The 22656-nt window shown below is 35.3% G+C and overlaps 1 protein-coding gene across 6 annotated transcripts in view; it reads left to right on the top strand.

Moving 5' to 3' along the window:
- lrba (LPS responsive beige-like anchor protein) overlaps positions 1–22656 on the top strand; it is a 792225-nt gene that overhangs the window by 43170 nt on the left and 726399 nt on the right. For all 6 annotated transcript variants that reach the window (XM_039750242.1, XM_039750239.1, XM_039750241.1 and 3 more), the window contains exon 2: positions 17143–17374. In XM_039750242.1, the coding sequence (XP_039606176.1) occupies positions 17143–17374 (232 nt within the window). The remainder of the gene's footprint in view (positions 1–17142; positions 17375–22656) is intronic.

Raw genomic sequence — 22656 nt, 5'->3', positions numbered from 1 at the left:
AACAAAGTACTTTTCTGATTATATAATGTGTGTGTGAGTGTGTGTATTATATATATATATATATATAGTTTTTTTTAAACCAGGAGATAATATTAGTTCAACTTTATTACTCTTGAATGTGCTGCATACATTTGCCTATCTGTAAAATATTTCTGCTGCAGATCAATTCCTGCTTTTCTAAGTGACTGACCTTCGCTTTTGTTAAAGGTTTTTGCATAGCACAATATTACAGGAGGCTATTCTTTTGAACTGTAATGGGTTATCAGTCAGAGTAAAGTGAATTTTGAGTATGTTGTCTACATTTCATGTTTTTGTTTGTCATTTATAGGTTCAAGCTTTTTTTGCTTCGTTTGCCCCTTTTTTTGCCAGACAATACAGCTCTAACATGGAATGGTGTTTTACTTATTACAAACAGAAATGACATTTACAGGCTGCACCTTTTGTGGCCCATGGAATGAGCAGAAGATTTTAAGCATTGTACAGAAAAGAATAGGGAAAGAGAGAGAATATTGTGAACTGCGTAAAGCATGGACTATGGAAAGCACCTTTAGTAGGGGTTCTGATGGTGTTGTCTGAGGTGATAGTGGGGGGATTGGATGGATAGATTGCAGCAGAACTCTGTATTAAATGACATCACTGATGGCGGTATTCGGGGATGTTATAATAGTGATTTAAAGTTGATTAATTCAAAGCTAAAATATGATAGTATAGAAGTTATTTGTAAAACTAAGAATATTAAGAACTCTGTTGCAATTTTTTTTTTTTTTAGTTTTGACAAAAAAATTAATGAATAAGAAAACTGCTTAAAATGATGGTATTAAAATTATTTAAAAAAATTAAGGACATTAAAAATTGAGTTTCAATTTATTGCTCCTTTTTATTTTGTCTGAAAATTAGCAAATAACAGTAAATTTTAACAGATAAATTGGCTGCTTGTTTTTTTTAGGAATGACTTTAAAAATACTTGTAATACTAATTGTAATAATTCTAATAGTCTAAGGCTTATTTACAATCTTCTACTTTCCCATATTTTGGAATGCCTGTCCCTATACTTCACTATCTTCATTCAGACAATGTACATAAGTTATTAAGAAGGCTAAAAGGGTATTCGGTTATACAGGATTATGTGCAGAGTACTAGTCAAGGGAGGTTATGCTTAAGCTATATACTGTAACTTTTAAGTGAGGCCTTATCTGAAGTACTGTGTACAGTTATGGCCTCCATATTACAACAAAGGCATAGAGCTAGAAAGAGTCCAAAAAAAATAACTAGGTTAAGTTTGTGCTATGGTTAAAAATAAGATTGTCAGTTTAAGCAAATAGAGATTTAACAGGTGACTTGACTGAAGTGTTTAATTTAAGTTAGGGATTGGTACAATTGATCCTATCTGTTACTGTAAAATATATTACCCCAGATACCTTTATTTTTAAGTGAAATGTATTTTTAATAATTAAAAAAAAAAAACCAAACAAAAGAACTTATCACTGGTGTCACTCAAGGCCCATTTGCCTTGGCTGAACTAGTTAAGAGATGTCAATACCTCGTCTGTTGTTGGGCTGCTGCTGTTAGTTTCTGAGCACCAGTGCCCATGGGTCAACTTCAAAATGTCAGGTACTATGCACTTTTCATACTCTTTCTGTACTTTTTTGTTGGAGATTTTATTGTCTTATGTTATTGTTTATTTTTGACATTTTCAAATTATTGTGAATTGTATTCTCCACCACCCCAGAGTCTTTAGCTGCTTCCTGGTGGTATAACTGGTAGGTGATCAGCAGATCTTCTGTTTCCAGCGTCAGTGAGTAGACCTCTGCTTGCTGAACATATAGTAGAGGAGTTGGTGGATACCTGTCAGTGACTCACTTCCTTTTTGCCTTTATACTCTGTTGATTCTGTTTTGTTACTGGCTGAGACACACAGCATTATGATTCTTGTGGCTATCCTGCAACCTCTCTGATTTCTTATTGACTTCAACTGCCCAAGGTGGGTCATGCTCACCAGTGTTGGTTTAGTATTTTCCTTTTTGTTTAAATACTGTGTATGAGCAGTGTGTTTTTTTTTTTTTGATTGTGTGATATATTTCATTTGAAGTATTTGTTCATTTCAATTTAAAGAAAATCACACATTTATAATGGATATTAAGCAGTAATTTCAGTAAAAAGTCCATCAGTTAGAAAAAGATCAGAAAAAAACACCACAAAATTTTATGACCAGTCAGAAGTAACATTGTACGTATTTTAACACAAGATAAAGTAAGCTGCCCTTCTTGTATGTTCAGTGGTCAGTTCTTCCATTCTAACAAAATATATTTTATTGTATTTGAATTATATTCATGTTTCCATCTGTTAACGGTGCTTGGAGATGCTATACTCCTGTTTTCATGGATATTTATGACGTGCTTACATCTGTGTGATATAAACATTTATTACATACACACACAATGTAAATCTGGACTTAGGAACATAAATTTCCTGCCCATAGTGGTCTTTGTATGAAGAAAAATTTATGACCCATTTAAAAAAAAATTATATATTTTAAACAACTGAATTTTGTAAATGATAGTTATATCCATCTTTGTCTAGATACGTTTTTTATTAATTGAGACACATTTACCTTGGATTTTTCCATCCTGTGACCTAATAGTGTCAGTGCTTTAACAGATCTTTCTGATTTTTCACTTTAAGCTATGTTTTTCCTTAATGACTAGCTTGATTAATAACATACCTGGAGAAAACAGAAGAAACATTTCCACTAAAACAGAAACAAAAGCAATGATTGCTCAAAAACCAGATGGTTGTGTTGTAGACGATTATTAGTGTGCTCAGCTTGATGCAGAGCAATTGTATACCCATCCTGAAAGAGAACAGAATCCAAAGATAATTCTAGCCTCTCCGTATTTCAGCAAGGCCCATATAATTAATTTATGTTTGTCTAAGAGAATATGGCGTATTTTATTACTACAAAGTATCTGGTGACTCTCGGAACAAAAGATCAGGTTAGAGAATGCTTGAGATGTGTGTTTTGGATATTTCTAAGGCACACATTAAGTTTTAAGGTTTGTTATGTTAAATATACATGAATTTATGTAATATTTACAATGATTTTATTACCTTGAATTCTTCTGCTTGTTATCGTATATCAAATACTTCGTAGCCTTTTTTTAAGCAGAAGTTCTGTTGACAGTTTAATAATGGCTGAGGTTAAAATATACAAAGTAATATATAAGTACATTATCTACCAACAGCAGCCACTAAATGCATTTGAAAGGTTAACATTAATTTAAAGTGATTTACGAGTTTAATGAGCAGATTTACTTGATTTTGCTGAACCCAAAATAGATCAATGCTTTTAAGTGGGAGGAATTACATATGCATGTTCCTGACTTCAAAATTCACTAAACCGGTTTTAAATAATGATGGGTTTAGCTGATCTGTTACACATCAGTGTTTTTATCTCTCTCTCACACATATATATGTATATATGAATATATTGTAACAAGACCACGGGGGGCGTGCCAGCCACCCAACCTGACACAGTTTTTATTCTCTTTTCTTCGCCTGTGGGCAACGCCTTCCCCATTCCCACAGGCACAACACAGTCCCAATAAACACAGTACCACACAATTAATCTTCTTTCTTCAACACTCTTCTCCGACAACCTTCTTCTCCCAACTCTAGCTCCTGGAGTGGAGGTTGCTGGCTCTTTTTGTAGCCCACCCGGAAGTGCTCTAGGTATTTAGTGACCCATTTCCAGCTGCACTTTCGGGTGTGGCAGAAGAGCCGCCCACATGGGCTCAGGAACCACTGCAGCACTCCCTGGTGACAATACCCGATCCCAAAAGGGATGTAGAGAACTCCATCTCCCATGGAACCCTGTGGGAATCCGAGGTACCACTGCCACCCAGGGCGGCTGCCATGTAGTGTCCCGGGGTTGTACTGTTCAGTCCGTGCTTGTTCCCCCGGACCATATAAAGAAGAGGTGTCCCGGCCGGGCATTGGCCCCAGCTGTCCGCCACTATATATGCAATTTATTATAATATACACCCACACACGCACACATATACACTCACCTAAAGGATTATTAGGAACACCATACTAATACGGTGTTTGACCCCCTTTCGCCTTCAGAACTGCCTTAATTCTACGTGGCATTGATTCAACAAGGTGCTGAAAGCATTCTTTAGAAATGTTGGCCCATATTGATAGAATAGCATCTTGCAGTTGAGAGATTTGTGGGATGCACATCCAGGGCACGAACCTCCCGTTCCACCACATCCCAAAGATGCTCTATTGGGTTGAGATCTGGTGACTTTGGGGGCCATTTTAGTACAGTGAACTCATTGTCATGTTCAAGAAACCAATTTAAAATGATTTGAGCTTTGTGACATGGTGCATTATCCTGCTGGAAGTAGCCATCAGAGGATGGGTACATGGTAGTCATGAAGGGATGGACATGGTCAGAAACAATGCTCAGGTAGCCCGTGGCATTTAAACGATGCCCAATTGGCACTAAGGGGCCTAAAGTGTGCCAAGAAAACATCCCCCACACCATTACACCACCGCCACCAGCCTGCACAGTGGTAGCAAGGCATGATGGATCCATGTTCTCATTCTGTTTACGCCAAATTCTGACTCCACCATTTGAATGTCTCAACAGAAATCGAGACTCGTCAGACCAGGCAACATTTTTCCAGTCTTCAACTGTCCAATTTTGGTGAGCTTGTGCAAATTGTAGCCTCTTTTTCCTATTTGTAGTGGAGATGAGTGGTTTCCCGGTGGGGTCTTCTGCTGTTGTAGCCCATCCGCCTCAAGGTTGTGTATGTTGTGGCTTCTCAAATGCTTTGCTGCATACCTCGGTTGTAATGAGTGGTTATTTCAGTCAAAGTTGCTCTTCTGTCAGCTTGAATCAGTCGGCCCATTCTCCTCTGACCTCTAGCATCAACAAGGCATTTTCGCCCACAGGACTGCCGTTTACTGGATGTTTTTCCCTTTTCACACCATTCTTTGTAAACCCTAGAAATGGTTGTGCGTGAAAATCCCAGTAACTGAGCAGATTGTGAAATACTCAGACCGGCCCATCTGGAACCAACAACCATGCCACGCTCAGAATTGCTTAAATCACCTTTCTTTCCCATTCTGACATTCAGGTTGGAGTTCAGGCGATTGTCTTGACCAGGACCACCCCCCTAAATGCATTGAAGCAACTGCCATGTTATTGGTTGATTAGATAATTGCATTAATGAGAATTTGAACAGGTGTTCCTAATAATCCTTTAGGTAAGTGTATATGTGTTACGGCCAAAACCCGGAAATGGCCATTGTCACTGTAAATTGACCAGCCAATTTCCGATCTTTTCCTTGATTTTGGGAGTTGGCCAGCCAGTTTACGAAATACCACAGGGTGATCGGCCAAAGTCAGAAGAAAAAAGGCATGAGCAGCGATTTGTTGCACACTTAGTAGTGAAATTGCATCGAGTGTATCCTTGGCGGCTCTTGTTCAGAAAGTGGACGTCACTTGGTTGTTTCACAATAAAGATTCGGTATATAACTAGGTTTCACATTTCTGTTATCATTTTAGCCCAAAAATAGTGACTTAACATCAGGGACCTATTTTATTGACCTTAAGGTTAGTGTTTGGGTGAGGGGAAGGCCGTCTCAAGTGGCGTCCGGTTTCTGAACAAGACCCGCCTTGGCCACCAGTCAATGACTGGGAAGACACAATGCTTCTGAATCTGCATCTGAAATTTATAAGCATCTTCGCACCTTGAGCGGACACACTTACATCAGCACATCAAATTTTGGCCAGGGAGTTCTCGCCACTTTATGAAATGGCCGGCCAAAGTACCATATACACTGGTCATTTCTAGTAATTCAGACTTTGGCCACACCTCTCGGCCAAAATGTGAAATGGCCGGCCAATTTGGGAACTGGCCGAAGTTCGGATTTTGGCCGTAAAATAAATAAATAAAAATATATATATGTATATGAGTATACGTGTTTGAACTAATACGTGCGTAAATTGCAAGCTGATAGAGGCAGTTGTTAGTTATTGGCAAGGTATTAGATATCTGCGTATACACTTTGGCGTAAAAATGGGTGATCAAAATTTAGAGCGATGTATGAGTATTAATATTTTGTGTGAAAATCTGCAAATGTGCAACTGAAACATTACAACTGTTGCAAGTGGCATGTGGTGAAGATGCTATGAAAAAGTCGAGTGTGTTTGAGTGGCATAAGAGGTTCAATAATAGACGAGAAGATGTAACTGGAGACTCCAGAAATGGACAGCCAAAAACAACAGTGACGGACGTTAATATTGAAAATGAGTTTCAGCCCTGCTTCCAGAAATGGGAACGCCATTTAAGTCAGTGTATAGATGCACAAGGGCAGTACTTAAAAGGCGACAGTAGCCACTAGTGTACAGTTCCACATGTATATTTATTAAAGGTGCATTCCGGGAATTAATTGTCCCACCTTGTATATGTGTGTATGTTTATATACACACTAGGGGGTGTGCCCCTCTGGCTGCCTGTGGCGGTCCAACCTCTTCACGATAGCTCGCTTTTCTTGCTATCGGTCCATGGGAATATTACAATGTGGTCAATATTCTGGCCCAGAGATTTATTTATTGTTATAACAAATGATACAACTATTGGAAAATGTCATCTGTGCATGATGAATGGTAATTAACTTACTGAATTATCTCCAGTATCAAACTTCATACCCGGAAGGAATACTACGTCTGCACAATCACCAGTCATGATTTTGCTGGCAATTGAATGTTTATGCAGTTTTATAATTTGTAATTATGTGCCATTGCATAGGCTTTATTTGATGACCGCTAACACATAACTGAACTACTACTGTTCTTAGCAGAGCAGATGTATATAACATATTTTGTTTGATGTATGCATGTTATATTTGTTCTGATGACATGAGAGTATCATTGTTGTATTCTCCTAATGAAGAAAAAAAAATTATATATAGGTGAGTGCTATATGAAGTAGGTTTCTGAAGAAAAATGAGCATTGCTTGAAAATCTTGCACAATTTTGCTAATCTTTATATACTGTACAGTAGATACAGATATATAGATGGAATGCTCACTTATTACCAAAAACACAGTTTTCCATTTCTCTTACAAGTTGAAATTTGCCAGGATGGTACATCTAGGGCAGTAGGTATCCACTAAGAAAGGACTTTTCATGTGTCAGTATTTAGAGTAAAAATAAAATCACCACAGGAAAACTAAATACCCCCAAAATCTCAAAAAATACCTTGATGAATTTGTTTAAATTTTTTTCATGTTGTGGAAGAAAATAAGACAAGTGTTTTTTTTCCCCCTTTTTATTCTTGTTATTAACTTTGCTCCCGCGAGCGGGGGCAGTATAATGCACAGCATAGACTGTGATCGGACAGTGAAATATGGCAACTGAAGGCCATCTGTCTTTATAAGTTGAAAATGAAAGGAGCAAAGTTGGGCCAAGCTAGAAGATGACCCATTTAGCAAGTGCTTGCCAGATGCTGTGGCTATGAACATAGTCAATTTTGTGTAATTGATCCAGTAAGAATGGTATTTAATATATGGCCTGATAGTGGAATGTAAGTTTAATATGTGGTCTTGGGAGCCAAATTTACCTTTTTTAATGTCCTTGACTACCCACAGATAATGTTTAAATCGTTTTCCCCCTTTGTGAAATGAGTGCTTTTAGAAGAGCGGCTGGAAGTGTGTGGGGGTGGGGAGGTGGTTTGTCTCTTGGTGCATTGAGTGTAGTTGGAAATGATGAAAAGTATTGCGCTGTGTTGTTGAATGCTTCAGTTGACTGGGCATGTGGTGCAAGAGAGGACAGAGCCGACTATACTTCCTTAGAAGGCTGGCATCCTTCAACATCTGCAATAAGATGCTGCAGATGTTCTATCAGATGATTGTGGCGAGCGCCCTCTTCTACGCGGTGGTGTGCTGGGGAGGCAGCATAAAGAAGAGGGACGCCTCACGCCTGGACGAACTGGTGAGGAAGGCAGGCTGTATTGTAGGCACAGAGCTGGAAAGTTTGACATCGGTGGCAGAGTGATGGACACTGAGCAGGCTCCTGTCAATTATGGAGAATCCACTGAACAGGATCATCTCCAGACAGAGGAGCAGCTTCAGCGACAGACTGCTGTCACCGTCCTGCTCCACTGACAGACTGAGGAGATCGTTCATCTACCACACTATGCGACTCTTCAATTCCACCCCTTGGTAAATGTTAACATTATTCAAAGTTACTGTCTGTTATACCTGCATTTTTATCACTCTTTAATATTTTTTTTAATCTGTATGCTACTGCTGGAGTATGTGAATTTCCCCTTGGGATTAATAAATTATCTATCTCTCTCTAATTCCAAGATAGATTGATTATACTACTTTTGTTTTAAATTGGTTCATATCTTTGCCTTTTTGAAAATGCCAACACTGTTGTCTACCTCTATATCATCATTAAGTTTGCAATACTAATTGATGGTCAGCTGTAGTCTCTTTAACACGGATTATATGTAGCAAGTTCAACAGTAAGCACTTGAAATGAACTAATATTAGCTCCTGATTTAAATACAGTAAATAAAAAATATTGTTTTTCTGTATTTTATACAGAAAAGTGTTAATATTGAAACACAGCACAGCTGGTCTGATCTAAGCATCAAAAGAATATCAGTTGAATGTCAATTGTCTTTCATGGGTTTGTGTCTAAACTGATAGCAAAATCCAGTCCCCTCTTACAGATCATTCTCCATTATACAGTCTTTTTAAGTGATCTGATGACTGAACTGCAAATTCAATTAAGTTTGCGTTCCTAGGTGGTCATTCTTGTGGCATTTTATTATCTTTGTTGATATTTCTACATGTACCCTTGCACAAATTCTCTTCAAGCATTTTGTGTTTTTGTATAATTTTTGTATTATTCCTACTTTCTTGTTCTGATTCAGAACTTTGTTTGTCAAATATTAGTTTATTCTTCGGATTTTAATTTTTAAGTGCGTTTCCATATAATGTGTCAAGAAGCACCTGTTACAGTCCATGTCTGTCTATTCGCCTGTCAGTTCCATGAAACCACGCCACTCCCTGTGGACAAATTTTGATAAAATGTGGCATACTTGTACTTAAGAGATATTTGTTGAGAGAGCTCAGTTTTCTTTCAGATGCCTCAAACAGAACACACTGTACAAAGTTTTAAAATTTTAAAATCTCCCGTTGAAAAACATCGGTAAATTTGTGAACTTGTCCATCTTAAAATGGATAAATGCTCTGTGCAAATTCAACTAGGGATTAATTGACTGTTTCAATTTTACTTTGAAGCGGTTGCTTGATCTTGTATATTTTGTGTAGTTTCCTCTTTTGTCTAACAACCATGTGTTTGCCCAATGCATGTGAATCAGACGCTGAGCATAGCACCTACACTCAAACAGCTCACAAAGATGCATCTTTTCTAGGTACTTTATGTAAGTTAACTAATTGAGTATGAAAAGAGTCACTTCTCTAAAATAAATGAAAGGCAACAGAAATTATGTAAGCATAAAAAAGAATGAATTGATTGTAAAATATCTGCAGATTATTATTGTAAAGAACTGACGTTATCATCCTGTAGCAAAATTGTGTTTGAACTAACTAATAACACAGTAAAGGCGCAGCTGTCCAAACTGATATAAACAAAGAGTGGGTTTAAAAATGTACAGTGTTGTTGGGAATACCATATATATACGAATAATTGTTGCAAACTCCTGATTTTTCTTGCCCATCATGTACCATTTGTATACCCAATCAGTTCCTTTCCAAGTTCTCATTTATATAGTTTTCATGAAATACTGTGTTTTAACTAATATGAATTGCTAGATGAAGGACTTATTTTGGTTTCTTTCATCCTTTCACAGGATAATATTGATACTGATTTTATGCCTGCTATTGGTAATTTTGTATTAATACGTGTCTATTAATTGCTAATCATTATATATTACTCTGTTGGGTATACTTTCAAAAATGTTATGTTTTAGAAGGCTTAAAAACAATTAGTCACAGACACTCCGCCACTAACGCACTTTAGTCGAATCACATCACTTGAATTGGAATCTGCTGTGTATGAAAGCTATTGACCCAGCACAAGTTTATTTTAACTCCATTGTAAAGTGCCAATACTGCTGCCCTTGTAGTGAGTCTGAAGGATAGTATTTGTTTATGATCATCAACTGTCAGCTTTGCTGTTAATAATATCAAATATAGCATTCAATTTGAATTTAAGTCATTCAAAATTGAACAAATAACTCAAATGTAGGGTACATTATATTTTATATCTTTTTAAATGGCTCAAGTTTTACAGAAAATAAAAAAATCACATGCAGTTAATAATATGTAAACCAAACCTACGTTGTTTCAAGTCTTTCAACATAGAATGCCACATTACATCACTAGAATTTGGCTAAACATAACAAGAACATTTCTCATACTGGTATCCCATGTTTTAAGATAGTTAACTTAGTGCTGTAAAGGTATAAAGGTCAAAAATTATTGGGGAACACCTGCCACTGGATAGGTGTACAACTCTTTTGGGAAAATAAGTACCAGATTCTTTTTGATGAACAGAAGCGTTTCTGAACGTTTAGCTGTAAGCTTGTTTCTCATTTCATTAAGAGTATGTGACACTGCCCTAAATTATATCTCTCTCTCTTTCTACACTACTACTGCATGAGGCTGGTAGGTATTTCCTTGACATCAGAGACATAGTGAAGAACCGTTCTTTATTAACTGACCAGTACTTAAGTGGCCTGCCTGAATGAGAAATTGTGGTCCCTTCAGGTGTCTTCATGTTTCCAGCTGAATGGCAGCAGCTTTTCCAACACCGCTCCTTGATGCTGAAAGATGAACTGAAAGTTCATCTACGATCTCATTAAACATATGCTTCAATCTACTACTTGGCTGGTCCTTTCAGGAACATTTGGCAGGTAGTCCCCCCATAATCCTGTCCAGCTGCCTCTGGAACACACAATTAATGCAGCTTCAGCAACACCATCTCTTTGGCCTCTACTATAATAATCATTTATCTATAAACCTTTTTCTGATTATGTGCGTGTCAGTTTTTTGTCAAATCAATAGACAATATTTGATATTTAGACATTTTATGTAAGTAATTGTAGGGACTGTTGCAAAATGCTACATATTTATTTTTAGAAATTTAGGTAATTAAGGATTTTTTTTTAATCGGCCACCCTACAGAAGTAATTAATAATACATTCTTCAAATATATTTACACAGTCATGTTCAGGACACACGTGTAAAAATGTATTGCTAATACTTGCAATTTCAAAATATCTGAGTGAGAATGAGATACTGTATATTCCATTCAATGAATTTTAATAGCGAGTATGTGGAACATTAAAACAATGAACTGGGATAGAAATATGTGATTTGTTCTTAGACAAAAGTTAAAAATCAACATTGCTCCAGTAAAATAGTAAATCTGAATTCAGAGTTGTCGGTATTGATGCAGAGGCACATAACCAATGAAACGAACATGTGAGTTTTATGTTCAGTACTTGTTTGCAGTGTCATGACATATAATATGTGCTGTAGTTTAAATAGTGAAACTCATTATTTTTCAAATTTTAATTAAGTCATCTTAGTATTTACTGTTTTGTGTACCCATTAAATATACAGTATGTGACCTAGAAAAAGCAAAATGTGGCACATCCGTGCCTGCTGCTTTTAACTGAAGTTCATCACATAGCCTATTAAATGGGGGGTACCTTGGATCGAGTAGAATGGCCACGATGAATGTCTTCTAAGTGGGAGTATGTTGAGGCCGAATGCATAAAACGATTTTACGCCCTACTGTCATAGCATCTGCAGCACTTCGCTGTGCAAATATGCCTTCTGCAACTGTCAATCGGAGTATATGCGCAACAAAGGAAAAGCTTGGAACTCCAGCGTCATCAATGCCTTTTATCATATTTTTGGCATTGTTGCGGACCACAACAGGCACATAACTTTTCAGAATGGCCCAATTGTCCTGTGTTTACTGAAATGCATCTGCTATTGCATGGCCTGTAATGGGAGCCTCGAAACTTCTTTGCATGCAGCATAACCCTGTGGAGAGCGTAATTCTGTACAGTTAAGGTAATGATAGACATTGGAATTGAATTACCTTAATCTCACACTGTAAAAATGAGAGAATTCCAGCCTTTAACTCAGTGAAAGGCAACCTTTTTCGAGTTGCGGCGCACTAAGTCCAAAAATTTTCTTTCGCGGCACACCTGAGGAACTGCCCATAAGTAAAGTCGTGACAACACAATCTATGGACAATCGCTAGTAAAAACAGTTAATTTTAAAAGTTTGACATTTTATTAATAAAGGAATCAAAGGATAAATCTTAAATTTAATTAATGTGAACGTTGACATTGTTTTTCAGCACATATGAGATTGATGCGCGTCTGTCTTTCGAAAATTGACCCTCGCATTTCCTTGTCGATCATTTGAAGTCTCTCGCGTTTCTTAGACTTCGTTTCCGTAAGTGTTCCGTTATCTGTTTTTCCAACATTTTTTTTTTTAAAACATTCTCTTTTTAATCAACCAAAAGTTCAAAAACACTAGCAATTTTAAATATTTTACAAAAGTTTTTGCGGCGCCCCTAGAAAATTCCGCGGCGCATTGCGACCGGTTGCCCGCCAATTTTTTAACTGAAGTAAATTTATTCTGGGGAAAACAAAATCCTCATCAAGAAATAATTTTTGCCAAAACTTCAGTGCCACAGCACAATATTTTTTGAAAACAATATTCAAAGTGTATAAAAAATTAAGCAACAAAGTCAACTTTATTTTGTGCATTGTAGCTAAATTTGTGAACTTTACAAGTGATCTCTGTACTGGCATTTACATTTAAGTGTATTCTGCCATAGTAGAAATATTTTAATGAGATACCAATTTTGCTTCTAGTGATTTTGTGATGCATGTTAAGGTATATGTAAATGAAAACCTTTGGCATCTCAGTCACCCAGTTAGTCATGTACCAGAGGCATAGTTAGATCATTTTTCCTTTGTCCATTTCAGATTGTCCAATTAATTTAATCATCTTCGTTGTCATTCTTAATACTGTATGTTGCTATAAAAACATGCTAAATTATTCAAAACATCCATCCCTCAATTCTGCTTGCTGATTCTCTCAGGACTGGAATTATTTAGCTGGCAAGCGAGCATTCATTCTGAAATAACTTCAAAATTGGCAGTGTAAAGGTGGTTTGATCATTTAATTTTCAAGGTAGTTTGTCGTCGTGAAGATACAAATAAGATACCTTCTTCAAAAGTTCAAACTTGCTTTGATATTTTTTATTCAAAATGAAAATATGTACACATTATATATTTAGATGTAGGTGCACTGTAAATATGAGACCTTTACAACAAATTTTCTGAGTATAATGTAAAAAAGTGTCTCAGAAAGCATGTATGGTTACAATTTAAACATACTGGGTAATTGAGGGGACAGTCCAATATTAATAATACATTATTCTTATGTAAATTTGGTTATTGGCAAAAAGATGTACTACAGAGTCTTCAATGTTCCATAAACTGGTATCCTTTTATTTAAACTTATTTTGTATTGATTTTTATATTATGGAAAGAGAATCATAAGCCATGATAAACATTTTTCCATCACAGTTAACTTAACGTTCCTTCCTTAATCTGCATTTTTCCCCATTTTCCTTCTATAATTCTTGCTTGTTAAAAAAAAATAAACTTTTTTTTCCTCCCTGTGTTACTTAAGATATGTGTGCTTTGTTTGAGTGTAAAATATATTATAACCAACAAATAATAATTCTGTTGCTTTGGCACTGTGAAATTGTATGTCCCTGAAGTACTTCATTTCCTAGGACTTTGTATTCAGCAGAAGATAAAGTTCAAATGTATTCTTGAGAATGACTTCTTGCAGTCTGGTAATATTTACTTGAGTCCTTATTAAGGCTGTTTAAGTTGTAGTGTTGTCATAACACCATTAAACAGATAAGCAAAATATATTGAGACTAGACCCAAGTAGACTCTGCCACCTCCATTTCCTTGTTATCTTCATTTGCACATGATCTTGTAATTTGATTTTTTTTTTTTGGATATATAATTGCCACTGATAAACTCATTGTAAAATCTTTCTTGTATTTCTCCATATTTGTTAACATTAGCCAGCACCCTTCTGCATTTTAAAGCAATGGAGCCTAGGTGTTTTTAGAATCTAGAGCTAGAATTTTATCTCTACACTTCATGTTTATTTATTAATTGTATCGTTTATCATATTTCTTTTAGATAAAACAATCTGTAAATGTATATGTACTGTATTTATGTAAGTAATGTAATAATGTTGATGTCTGCATCAGCTGGGAAAGGCAGGCAGCGCTGTGTCAGCAACAGGTAGTAGTGTGAGGTGACATGCCATTATTCAAATGTGCTGCTGAAGTTTTAAAAAGGGAAGTGTGACAGTGTTAACTATTTTAGTGTGGCGAAAGAGAGCAGTCCTCCTAAGGGTAGGAAACTTCTTAAAATAGCAATTAAGTGAGCACCATTCCCATTAGGTCAGCATTGGCAAGCACAGTGCAGTGCAACAATATCTTAAAGAGAAAATGTGTTTTTGCGCCCTGTTTTCAAGATACTTAAGATCTTGCATAAGATGCTACTTTTGCAAACATATTTTGTTTTTTCGAGGAAGTGTCGGAAGGAAAAAGGCTAATATGGTCCCCAAATGAAACTGTATTACCTTGTAAAATAGAAGGCTTGGGCCAAAAAATGTTCCCAAAATCATGCATGTTAGTATTAGTTTAAAATGGGTTAGTTTCACTCTTGCATTAAAACTTTCACATTGCAGTCATTTGTAAAAATGTATACGGTTACAAGTGTCTGAACATTTATTTTTATAGCAAATTTTCATAACTGGAGTGTAGCTGAAAATGCTTTACAAGATGTCAAAGAAATCATTACAAGAAAATAAAAACAAATTAAGTTAGGCAATGAATAAGTAATCAAACTGAAGTCAGTTAGTCAAAGGTGCTAAAAGTTTTTTTTATTAAAGGAGCAAAACTAAACATGAATTCACAAAAAAAATCCGGCAGTTTCATGAATTTTTATATTTAATGCATGAATATACATAAGCGTGTTTTTAGCCGACAGCTTAGCAATGTTTTGTTGAAACAGTTAAATGGGAAAGAATTGGTGAGCTTTTTTGGGCTTAATGACCTGTTGTACATTTTTCTGATGTTTTAACGAACAGCTAATTGGATTACTGAATTAAACAGCTGCATATTCCAGTCAAGAAAATGTAAACGGATAGAAATGAACAAATCTGCAATAATTATAAAACATTTTGTTAAAGTATTTAAATATTCTGGCAGCAAGCAAAAAAAACTGCTTACCAAAAAAAAATTATGGTACATTTGCGAATTAAATTTAAATTTGTGGGAATTCCTGAATTTTTGTGGGATGCCCACAATCCTCTGCTGTAGTTAAATCCTGAATACCATGTTGCATTACTGTCTTTTAATCAGCTGTACCTGTCCATTATAGTCTTGTTAGTATATGTCACTTCTTATGCTAAATCTGGAGTTCTCAGATGCAGTCCTGGGTGACAGTAGCTTCAGGTTTCTGATGCTTAAGCAACATTTTTTTTTTCTTCATTTAAGTTGTCTCGCTTGTTAAGATTTCTAAACCCCTAATTACTTCCTTTAGTCTTAAGCAGATGCATTCACAGTTGTCATCTGTTCTTGTTCTCATAACCAAGTTACGGTGAGATGCAAGGGACAAAGGATCCAGCAGTTCACAATCTAACTTGGTAGTCCTCAAGTAAAGACCAGAGGCCTACTGTGGCTTCAGGTATTTCATTTCAACCAGTGTCTACTTTTTTTATTGGTCTGCTGCCTTAATTAAGTCAGCTGTAATTTCCCAGTTTCTATTTTTGGTGTTACTTCATAAATTAAAAAACTAGGCTTGTAATTTTGCTGAATTTTTATTGAGATGTAACAAGCATTTATATATGTTACTTGCAGATAATAATAATTTTTTTTATTTTAGATTTAAGATTTTTATTATCAGCATCAAAATTTGTGCTCCTGACTTGGTCACATTTTACTACTGTGTGTGCTAATCATAGAAATTGAAAGAGAAAAATATGAAGGACTGACCGTTACTAATCTTCTCTGCTGTACAAATCGTTTAGGTGATATCTACACAAAAAGATATCTACAAAAGAAAGTATGATTTGACTGCATAATAAAGCACTAGCAAGTCAACAAAAGTTAAATTAGGTTGAACCAATAACCTGTAGCAGTGGTATGTGTGTTTGGATTATGCAGGGAATGCAGTAAAGATAATATATGATATTATTGTAGTGTATTGTGAGACTTTCAGGGTATTTGGTGCTGTCAATGTTGTATGTGCCCTGATTCATCACACAGTATAATAATCTAAGACAGAGGGACCAATAAAAGAAAATAAAATCTACACTTTAAGAAACTTTTAATTTGTGCATATTACATGATGTTTCTCACTTGGTTCACCATTGTGTTTTGAGTTGTTAGATGCCATTTTTTGTTATGTTCTAGCTGTATCGTACATATGATCACTATGTAGCTTGCTAGGCCTTTAATTTGCAGTTTGAGTTACAAAGATAAACTGCATTGAATAGTACTGTATATCATCCATGTACATGAATTTTCCCCTGGTTTATGAAAATCAAAAACAGGAAATTTCTTAAAATCTACACCATTACTTTGATTTCATGCCACTTTCCAAAAATGGTCCTGAAATATATTATTCATAAATCCCTTAAGTTCATTTGTTACTGATAATTTTTATCTTCAACTCCATCAGCATTATGTTAGTTTTCTGGAACGGGTTGGCAGAAGAACAAAAAGCTTTAGTGCAATAGATTATTTTATATAGTCATATCTTTATGTTCAGACTTGTTTAAAACAATCCCAACATCTTTATTTTTAAAGTTGGAAAAATTCTAATTTAAAATTTCAAAATTATTAAGCATTTTTTTAATGGTGATGTACATCTATTAGCTTAATGTGTTTAATGTTTTATATGCATACTTGCTTTCAGCTACTTGATCACTAACTCTAATTACTCTCTTTTTTGTTTTATTTTAAGCTTGTTGGCGGGCAGTTTGACCTAGAAATGAATTTCATCATTCAAGAGACTGAAAGTATCTCTTGTATGGTAGAGCTGTTGGATAAGTGTGAAAAGAACTGTCAAGCTGAAGTGTGGAGCATCTTTACTGCCATTCTGAAGAAAAGCATTCGCAATCTTCAAGCCTGTACAGATACAGGTCTCATTGAGCAAGTTCTGAAAAGGATTGACAAAGTTGACAGTATGATTGCAGGTATAATTTATCATTTTTAATAAATTTTACTATATTTGCATGTCAGCTATTTAAATACTGATAATCTGTATTTTGTAATAGCATTGCTTAATAACAGTTCTTGGTATTGAATTAGTTTGTTAAAAATCAGTTTTATTTGCAAGTGAATATGGATTTTTCAGGAACATCTGTTATCCAGTATGTGTAAGGCACTGCTATGTGAATTCTTTTTGTTATGCCAGTGTAAGACACTTAAAACTGACACATCAAGATTTATTTAAATTTAGGTCTTCTGTACAGCACAGATGAGCCATGTTAAATTGTATTTAAGGTCTCGTGCTAATTTGCATTTGTGTGTAGATATTGTTTTTATTCACTCTGTGGAATATCTTAAGGGGACTAAGTTTTTAAGAATTTTACTTATCTTCTGTGTCCGTTGACTGCCTGGGTGTTCGTATGTTGATGTCTCGATGCTCTGCATATAGACAATTCCTGAAATCATGCATCTCGAATAAAATACAGTTTATTTTAATATAGCTCAAAATCACACAAGAAGTTACGCAATAGTCCTGTTTTTCATGCAGCTCCGGGAAATTTCTTTTAGCGGCAACAAATCGGGCATCTCTTAAGCCATTTCTAGCAGTACATTTTTAGTACTTAGAAAGCACAATAATTGTTGAATTAGAATTGCTTACCGGTATTTCTGAATCTTGTGTCTGAATCTCTAAGACAAATAAAAAAAAAAGCTTCCTGTGATTTGCTTTGGTCGGTCAGTTAATACCAACTTATTCTGTGATTTATTATATTATTGCTATTCACAGTATTCTAGGTTCTGAATTTTTCTTTTAGCTTTTAGTCAAAGCTTTATTCTGTTGTACATGAAACAACAGACCACACTTCCTGTCTCCAGACATCCTCATGACCTCTTTTTTTGGATTAATGTAGTGCACTGCTTTTTCCATATAACTGTTATCCAGATAATTATAGCTCAGAAAATAGATTAATTCATATGTTTCAAATATTATACACCCTAGTTCAGATCATGTTCCTATCCTTTTCTCCTTTATTTACTCAAGCTTTGATTTTGAAACTGTAATTAAATTTATGTCAGTGCTTATTGTAGCCTTGATTTTCTTTTATTTTGCCACGTTTCCAATAGCAACAATCAAGTAGATTTTGAGTGTTTCACTGCAGTAATACCTGAAATGTGATTTCAGTGTGAAAACTGAGAGAATAAATCAGTGTCCTTTCACTGCCATAACACAATTATTTTATATGCAGTTCACTATGGATTGTACTTTATAATTTGTATGTGACAAGTAAAATGTATATACTGTTGTTCAAGACTTTTGGGGGGAAAAAAAATAGATCAGCGAGTTCCCAAGTGGTGTTAATTGTATGCTAACGCTGTGAATGCTTTTAGGGATCAGCTGACTTGATTTTTCAAGAAACCAAATCCTTTGCTTATATACTGTAGGTTTTAAATATTCCAATTCTTTAGTAACACCAAGAAATGGTTTAAATAAAGCCACTTCCCATAATAATAAAGCTTGAACCTATAAAAAGAACATATTCCAATTCAGTGCTCTTTAATAGTATTCTTGAAGAATATCAGTCAATGTTATAATGTTTTTCAGCCATATTAAGTGTAATAGAACTTCAGGTATCCTGGTGCATCTTCATTGACTCTTTATAAAATTTGATTCAGCATATTACATATGGTAGAAGATATATTTTCACTAATGCCTTTGGTCCTAAGTGGTTAAATAAGTGGATGATCTTTTTGCCGCTGTTTACCCTTTGACAACTTTTCGAAAGTAATTTTTCCCCCACATTGTTTTGTTAAGTAATTTGAATTTATACTTTGATCATAGTAGAGCGATCAACAAAGGGGAAATTTCAGAATTCTGTATTTAACATTTTTATTTTGGGTGCAAATGACAATAACAATAATGTTAAAATGCTATTTCACCTATTTAAAAAAACAAACAAAAAAAAAACTAATGATGAGCAGATAACAGTATACCAGAATGAAACGCACTGAGCCAATCAGTGAAACAATTGTTGGTTTTCACCTATGACTTTGGATTTTCTTGGTGCACTAGTTGAAAGAGCAAGTCTCATGTTGTCTTTGGGAACTAATTGAGATATTTGCGACATCAGCTTTTTTTTATGCAAATATACACCCAAGTAGAAGAATTTTTCCACCGGGGAATATTTACTCCCAGTTGGGAACTTCTACCCTAGCCAGAGATGGACTTTCACAATCCATATTATATATACAATGGAACTGAACAAATTATTTTGCAGAGGGCATTTTTGCCCAGTATTTAGCACAGAATTAACAACATTTGCCAAAGTTATTGGTATTGCCATTCAGTGGTTGATTTGTGGGTTTTTTGTTTTTTTTTTAACTTGTTGATAAATGTATCATTAACATTTTAAGCATTAGACATAATAGACAGGGGTTGAAATGGGTAATAGTAATCAAATAAATTCAACAAAAAATACTACTACAATGTTGCATACAGTAACCAAATACTGTAACTACAGTGTCAAATTAAAATGACAGCCCATAAACCCAACAGCCCTTTTGGTTTTTCTCTGCAAATAGACCATTTTCAAGAGGTTAACTAAAAAGTAATGCCTTATTTCAGCCTAACCTATGAAACGCTTCACTGACCTATCTCTATTATAATAACAATCCAGTAGTAGGGTGAAAAGCCATGGTGTTTTTACTCAGGTAAACCTAAGGGCATCCATTCCACTCTATTAAGTAGAAGTCTAAGTGGCAGTCACATCTAGTTTCAAGAGTCAAATTAAACAGCAAAATTATATTTTATTTCACCTTTAGCACAGGAATAATTTTATCTGTACAGGCACAGTTATGTTCATCATAATAATAAATGTACAATAGGGTAAAGAATTTTGTGTTGGTCTGCCCTATTTAGAATAAACATTCCTGGCCAGGGTGTGTCCACAAATCTGTGAACTTAGCCATGTGGGAAGCAAAAACGTGGCATTTGGAACTGTTCAGTAAATGCAACAGCTCTGTAGTAATACAGGCCTTTGGCAGTTCCTTAAGAAAAAAGGTTTATTTGAACCTCTGGTATAAACATAGACGTATTAACTGCCAAAAACAACCTTTTTGCTAAATTAGAAAATGTACGGTACTTTATTTATGATAGTTAACAGAATCTCCTTAACCTTATCAACAATATCTTCTTTATCTATTAGAAAATGCATTTAGTGTAGACTACTGGAGAGTTTTCCACCAAGTCCAAATATTGCAACTTCCGAGGACTTCATTAAAAGACAAATGATTGGTCTGTTGATGTACAATCCTGTGCTTTAATTTTATAGACCTTGATGATAATTCAGTTAAGCTAGCAGTAAAGTGATTTTCCATCGAATGGTTATACTTTTAAATTGGTTTACTATTTATTTTCAGATGGATCTTTAATTTCTTTTCTACATGCAGCTTTTGACCTGCTGGGGTTAGTACTGCTGAATGAATTGCTATCAGCTGGTCACATGGTAGAGTTAATGTATTAGATAACTTATTCTTGATATCGATTCCAGTTTGGCTATGAAATCTAATGATCACATTTCTATATGGAGGCTAAAGAGGGAGTTTTGTGAAGCTGATCAGCCTCCCCAAGGCATTCGCTTTGTGGCGTGGTTGGTTAGCTTCCTCAACTTGTGCTTAAATCAATTAACATTTAATGAAAAGTAAATTAGATTTGAAGCTACAGTATGTTTAATGTTCTTTTGCAGGAAAATCTAAATGGATGTTATAGTAATAAATCAATATTTAAGTAATATCTACTAGCATTCTTAAAAAGTGCTGTGTTTATGCTGCATCCATAATGCTTAATAAAAATTTAAATCCTTAAGAGCAAATGAAATGTCCACTCCTCTTTCCATGTTACAACCCATGTTTTCGCTGATTCTTAGGTGGTTTGTTCCTGCATCTGTAGGCTGATGTTTGTTTAGGAATGCATGTCACTTCAAAGTGGCAACTTTACTAATGCAGTGACTGTATATAGTGTAATGCAGATATGATTTTTTTTATGACAATCTGAATTTAAAAAAAATCTTGGAGCTTAATGCCTATGTTCTTCTCATTTTGCTATATTGAGTTGCCAGGGAAGTTGTTGGTGAATAACGGGCTGGCAAGTTACTCAAAAAGATGATACACTTCCGGATTGCTGGAGTTATTTTATAAATATAATATTGAACTACGTGATCCTACGCTCCTAAAATAAATGCAAATAGTTAAAAATTAAGCAGTTGTTGAAGCTGATGTTTTCTGAATGGTTACTTCTTTCACTTCCTGTATTAGTTATAATGTATGTTGGTAGTTCCGGTCATTCATATAGTAGAAGCTGGGCTTGTTGGGATCATACAGCTATTTAACAATCTTTTCTTTTGTTGGAATGCACTTCTTTCTTGTTCTCATTTTTGCTTTCTGTATTCTGGAATTTGTTCTGGCAATTTATGAGCTGTCACATTTGACTGATGGTCAATTTCTCTATTCAGGCTTACACTCTTGCTTGTCTAAGTGCTTCAGTGTCTTGTCTTTTTTTTATTGTTTCATGTTTTGTCACTTAAGTACTTTCTGTGATTTGCTTGCTTCTGTGTCTTTTTTTTTTTTTTGGTATCCTGGAGATGAAAACTATACACCGCACTTAAGACGAAGCCTTATAAATGTGTTATGCAGCTTCAATATGGCCTTCTTTGACTTGAACTGTATACATTGTTCTTCTTTTTTTATCTCCTTACTTAACCACTGTTGAGTTTTTTTTTTTTGTAAATTACCATTTTCTATCATACCAGTTTTTGAGTAGTACCTGTCCTGCATTATGTGTCGTGGTTATTACAAAATACTAGCCGAAACCCTCCGTAGCATATGGCGGTGTAAGAATAGGAACAGAAAACCTTGAGAAAGGAATTCAGAAATCAAGAAGAAATAAATACTTCTTGAAAGACGCAGGTGTTTTGGTGGTGACGACAGATAATGAGTCGAAAGATCTAACCCTAGAAAAAGCCACGTACAACTGACCGTGGCTGAAGACTGGTTGTTAGAATTATTGTGAAGAGTAAACAGCATATGGGATATCAGGTCTGTGCTCCGATCTTTGGGTATCCGACAGTGCATGTAGAATTTCCGGCCAAGCAGAGGATTACATATGAAAGTGATAAATAAATGAGGCTGTCCGAATTTATGTACTATGGCCATGGCATCCTGCTAGTTTTGTTGCATGTATCTTGGACTTCCTGGAAATGTGGTCGGTAATATG

The sequence above is a fragment of the Polypterus senegalus genome, chromosome 4 (genome assembly GCF_016835505.1).
Source record: "Polypterus senegalus isolate Bchr_013 chromosome 4, ASM1683550v1, whole genome shotgun sequence".
In the NCBI taxonomy this organism is placed as follows: domain Eukaryota; kingdom Metazoa; phylum Chordata; class Cladistia; order Polypteriformes; family Polypteridae; genus Polypterus; species Polypterus senegalus.
The sequence above is the reverse complement of the archived record's forward strand: the minus strand, read 5'-3'. Positions and strand labels throughout refer to the sequence as shown.